The 6,031-nt window shown below is 33.4% G+C and overlaps 1 protein-coding gene across 1 annotated transcript in view; it reads left to right on the top strand.

Moving 5' to 3' along the window:
• The window catches only part of LOC106471740 (carcinoembryonic antigen-related cell adhesion molecule 1-like), a 59,348-nt gene that overhangs the window by 13,131 nt on the left and 40,186 nt on the right, over positions 1-6,031 (top strand). Inside the window, exons 2-3 of the mRNA XM_022400349.1 lie at positions 2,237-2,347; positions 5,907-5,937. Of these exons, the coding sequence (XP_022256057.1) occupies positions 2,237-2,347; positions 5,907-5,937 (142 nt within the window). The remainder of the gene's footprint in view (positions 1-2,236; positions 2,348-5,906; positions 5,938-6,031) is intronic.

Genomic DNA, 6,031 nt, shown 5'->3' with positions numbered 1-6,031 from the left:
ATCTTCTTAAGGTATGCTGGATATTCCTTATTTTTACGGTATATATATATATACCGTAAAAATAAGGAATATCCAGCATACCTTAAGAAGATAGAACCTTTAAAATTAATTATATATATATATACCGTAAAAATAAGGAATATCCAGCATACCTTAAGAAGATAGAACCTTTAAAATTAATTATATATATATACCGTAAAAATAAGGAATATCCAGCATACCTTAAGAAGATAGAACCTTTAAAATTAATTATATATACATGTATATATATACCGTAAAAATAAGAAATATCCAACATACCTTAAGAAGATAGAACCTTTAAAATTAATTATTTATACATGTATATATACCGTAAAAATAAGAAATATCCAACATACCTTAAGAAGATAGAACCTTTAAAATTAAAGGGATGTCCAGTATAATGAAAATTCTTTTTACACCAATTGTATCGAAGTAAAAATTGTGTATAGATAATTTGTTACAGTCGGAAGACATCTTTGATTTTTTTTGTTGTTTCTTGTATATATGATTTTTCTGTTTCTTCTATATAACACCTTTGATTTTTTGTTTCTTGTATATATCATCTCTGATTTTTTTCTTGTATATATAACACCTTTGATTTTTTGTTTCTTGTATAAAACATCTCTGAGTTTTTCTTGTATATAACACTTATGTTTTGTTGTTCTTGTATATTATTACAAAAAATAAGGTAATACACGTCAATGTCTTCTATTTATGCTATGATAAATTATTTTATTTTATTTTTGTATAGGTGACAATATACCGCTAAAATTTTCTTAAAATATATATCTTTATTAAATAGGGATGTTATTAATGATTCTCACAGTTTATCACCACAGGTGATCGTTTTACACAAACGTTTTCTTTAATAATTAATAATTATCACATGCTTTTATTTAAAAAGAAATACTTATAATGATATACACATAAGCTGTTACTAGGAATGAAGTATCCATTCAATTAATATAAATTATTTATTCAGCTCGTTTCAAAAACAAAAACAAACAGAAACATAACTATGGTATATCTTTATCTATTTTCTTGTTTATTTCTGGTACTGAATGACTAATGTGCTGGCTGTGGCCACTATAGCTGAGCTGTTTTCGATGTGCCAATATACTCCACCCCTCCCAAGTGTTCTAAAATCCAAAACCCTAGATTCTCCCTCTTCCCTTTTCCTTGGTTTCTGAACATCCTTGAAGAAACCCAACACCCACACCCCTCCTCCTCTAACAATCTCTACTATCACTGTGTGTCAATTACATATGTGTCGTTTATTTACCAAACAATGCCTGTCAATTGATATAAAATGAATCTGATACCTATGGAAGTCAGTGTAAATCGTATAATCAGCATACGTTATATATATAATATGGCTAATTTACTTCATCTAACAGAGGCCTAATCATTTAACCTTTCACACCGTACTTTTATTCTGCTTCATCAATGTTATAATAGGTCAATCGTTTGCCATAATATAGTCATTCAGTCAGTATACATCATAAAATTAACATAGTCGTTATAGAAGAGGTTAAAATCATATCTGTTATCCCTACTTGATAAACCAGGGTAAATTTGCTATTAATTGTCATTATTATTAAATCATTTTAGCATACCTTCTGGTACAAGTTATTACATAATGATAATATCATAAGTTCAGTTGTAAACTTCATGGGCTGATTTTTTGTAATTACTCTGAAAAAGAGTTTGTCAGCAATGTCATTGAAGTTATGGGCTATAAACTTTGTTTGGTACAAAACACAACGTTTCTTTTGATGTGGCGAATTGAAGATATTACATGCGTTTTGTAAAGTGATCATTCTCGAGGTGATATACATGTGGGAGCCGTTTGTGTAATCCAGTGATTCAGGAAAAATCGTACACGTTCAGTTTTCGCTTTAGGGATATGAATGACTCGTCCATATCTCAACAAAACTTCACTAGCAACATCTCTAAAGAAGAGTAAGGAGTGGATAATGTTGACTAGCTGCCTCCACCCTTCTAATCTATCATTTCAAAATACGGGAAGGATATTCCCAGATAGCTATTATGTAGCGTTGCACTAGTATATGAAACAAACATACACGTGACGAAATTACAACGTTGCAGATATAGGATAAACGTAGGAAACAGTATAAAACAAATGTGTTATAAAATATAACGATACGAGTAACCATGTTATCTCAGTGCAATATAATATTCTCCTTCATTTCAGTTCCTCCAAGTAGACCCGTTATTCGAGACGAAAATGGCGAGGCTCAGCAAAGCTTGATAGGACCTTATAACGAGGGTGATTCCCTGTCTCTTACATGTGAAGTTGTAGGAGGTAAGAAAGCTGTAGTTTAGTTTAATCAATTAAAATAATCCTTCCCTGTCTCTTACACGTGAAGTTGTAGGAGGTACGAAAGTTGTAGTTTAGTTTAATCAATTAAATAATCCATAACCAAACATACGTGTCTGCTTAAAACGTATGAAGAGTATCATCAACCAAATATTTCACAGTAAGATATAATATCGATATGTTTGTAAATTTTTTGAAACTAGTTCAGTATTGGTTAAAATTTGCATATTTTGTAACAAATAAGATCATTATTATTAAGATGTAATACAAATACACTTAGCGCTGTCAAACTGAGAAATACATGTTATATTAAACATCTACATGTGTGTAATTAGACATGAACGATTTATTAGAACAGCAAACAATTTTATTAGACGCCTGTAGAAAGGTGTGTAATTGAGCGTTTCACTTATCACCGCAAATCCTTACCAAAACATATACAGTGACAAAATATCAAATTAATATGAATAGCGTCTGTAACATTATATCAGTTCATATTAAACATTCAGTACTTGGTTGGTTCTCCTCGTACTCAAAAAACCTCCGCAACGCGACGTGGTATGCTGATGATGAGGTTATTGGTGTAATCCATCGTTATTTTATTCCAACTTGTCAATAGACGGCGCTGCAACTCAGCTACAGTAACTGGTTTAGGGTCGTAGTTAACTATTTTTCCGACTCAGTACTGCTCAACACTTCTCAAAGGGATTACAAGCTGGAGACATTGCTGGCCATGACAATTTTATAACGTCCTCATGGTCGAGATAATCCTGTATAATATGCGCACTGTGACCTGTGCATTTTCATCTTGGAACACAGAGTTACTGCCTAGTCTTGCCCTAGCATATAGCAAAAATATCGTCTCCATGTGATGCCTATAGAAGTCGCCATTGACGTTGCCCTGGAAGATATAAAAAGCAGTTTTTTCACCATGATGAATGGCCGCCCAAATATGTACTGCACCACCTCCTCTGTGTTTCCTGTGGGAAAGACAGTCTTCCCTCATCTGATCTCAAAGCAAACTACGAACACAAATCCTACCATCAGCTTTAACAAGCCGGAAACATGACTCAACTGAAAAGATGACATGTAGCCAGTGTCCTAACTGTAAGTTGGCATGCTGTCTTGCTCAAGTAACACGGTGACAGCGGTGAATTCTGGTTAATATCGACTTGCAGACAGCTCTTCTTGCAAAATATCTTTGTTTGGTCAGTTTCCTATTCACTGTTCTTTAGGATATTTTAAAATGGATGTGTCGTAAGGTGTTGCAAGACTTATTTTGACCTTCACGTTTAACCCAATGAAAACATAGTCATCTAAGGCAGTAGTTTTTTGGCGTCTACCAGTAGCCTTTCCTGGAACAACGTTTCATTTAGTCCAATAACGTTTCAGGATTCTGGATACAGTACACTGGGGGTACCTTACTGTTCTGGTAATATCTATTTGGTTCGTACCATTTCTGGAGAGTCGAACAATTTGAAACCCTATAACTTCTGGCACATGACGAGGCATGACTCTACACCAAGTACAGAGAAATTGTCTGAACAAAGCGTTGATCTTTTCGAAAAAAATATTATGCCAAAATCACACCCTTTTATACAAAACAGGTGTGTGTATATGTTTTGACGAACAAATGCTCAAAACAACTTATAAAGACCCGAATAACAACTCGTATATGTTTGTTCGATCATATACTACCTTCTCTGTTACTCTTCGGGCATTTACTCAATATCTACTCCATGCATGTAGACAATACCATCGATACAAAACAGTATGTATACATTTTGTTAAAAGAACAAGTGAATGTGATGACTACTCTTAGAACTACTTTCCCAATCGTCGATAGTAATCCTAACGATTATAATAATTACATACAATTTCCATTGTAACAAATTTCTGTGAAAGACAACATGGTCGGTTTCACACAACACCTATTAATCAACTTGAAACAGATCCTGCACTAAATGAGCACATTGGTTTCCAAGACCACGTTTAAGCAGACCAATAGCTCAATCTCTCTATATATATACCATATCCAAGCAGGATGTTTATAACGATGGTCCTCCACAGATCTCTTCTCCTTGAAGCGCAAAGAATTTCAATGTCAATACATTCATCCATTTAGATAGACTCTTGACATAAGTCAACCTCTGTCTTCCACGGTCTCTCTTTCCTTCAGTCTTTCCAGTTACGATCAGACTTTCAATTTCTGTGTCCGAGAAACTCCAACTGTCTTGCCAACAACTTCCTCCTGCAACCTTCTCTTGACAAAATATCTTCTTTCAGGTCTGAGTTGTCCAACACACTTTCAAGATGCATCTTAAGAACCACAACCCCCATTTCCATACTTGACGATATTATCCAACATAGACCAATAGCACAAACGTCCATTCTCATAAAAATCAACCATTGATTGCGAGGTTTATCTGAAAGCTTGTGAAGGCTAGATAACCTTAACTCCTTTTTATTATCATGTTAACAACACCAGTGAACATGCTCAGCTTTGTCACAATGTTTTCCCTTTCTTGCATTGGAGGATTCTCTTTCATGACCACAGCCTTCACTTTGTAAATGACAGCATTGTTCCAGAATTACTTAGGTATGATTTCAGAGTTTACTGCTGTCCCAAGCACTCTGCTGTTCGAGTTTTTTTTATCTTCATCAGAATGCCTATGACTTATATTCCACCAGCCACAAATTATATGTGGTGGCTTTCGACTGAAATAACAGGAATTCACCATCATCCAATTATATAAGTGATAATCAGGTTCCCCGTTGTGCCACGGCTATCACATTTGGGTGACATACTACTGTGTTAATATTCGCTAAACATCCACAGACATTGCGTTGATACTTCTCTATTGATTGCCTCCAGTTATTTTTATTCGCACTGAAAATACATTTTCTTTAAAAATGTAAGTCGTTATATATATTAGAACTTAAAACTTAGAACTTCAAACGTATTCTAAAGGAAATAAAGAAGAGGAGTCGTAAGGAAATGTTTAGAAGCAATTTTATAATTCGGTCGCATATTTACCAAGCTTTTAACGATTGTTTTTTTTAAAAACAATTATTACACTAAAGGGCAAAGTTAAGAACAGTAGGGTAGTTTCATGTATTACGTAACTAACTAAAGTATTTTATTCTTTGTCGATCCAACCAATATTCCTCAAAGTGCAGATGATAATCATTTTATGCCTAGAAGGACATGCAGTAATTAGATTTTGATATTTTATCTGTAAAATAAAGCATTTTCATCGCTTAATGAGCCTTGTGGGACAGTTTGTGTAATTAATTTTTTATATTCTGGAATCATTATGATTTTTGCAATTAACAAAAGAACCATGAACAAAAAAGTAACGTCATCAATTATATAGACACTTATCTAAATGTTCGGCAAAAGAAGATAAAACCTTCATTCAAGAAAGTATATATATAATAATCTATATGATCTAAGATGTGTATATATATATGTTATGCGGTTCCAGATATTTTGTAACTAATTTCAACTGTAATTTCTACTTTATTGTGTTTTTTTACTAAGGGAGTCCTTTACCCAATGTGACATTTCAACTGTAATTTCTACTTTATTGTGTTTTTTTACTAAGGGAGTCCTTTACCCAATGTGACATTTCAACTGTAATTTCTACTTTATTGTGTTTTTTTACT

The sequence above is a fragment of the Limulus polyphemus genome, unplaced genomic scaffold (assembly GCF_000517525.1).
Source record: "Limulus polyphemus unplaced genomic scaffold, Limulus_polyphemus-2.1.2 Scaffold4827, whole genome shotgun sequence".
NCBI lineage: Eukaryota > Metazoa > Arthropoda > Merostomata > Xiphosura > Limulidae > Limulus > Limulus polyphemus.
Note: the sequence above shows the minus strand (reverse complement) of the source record. Positions and strands in the feature narration are given on the sequence as shown.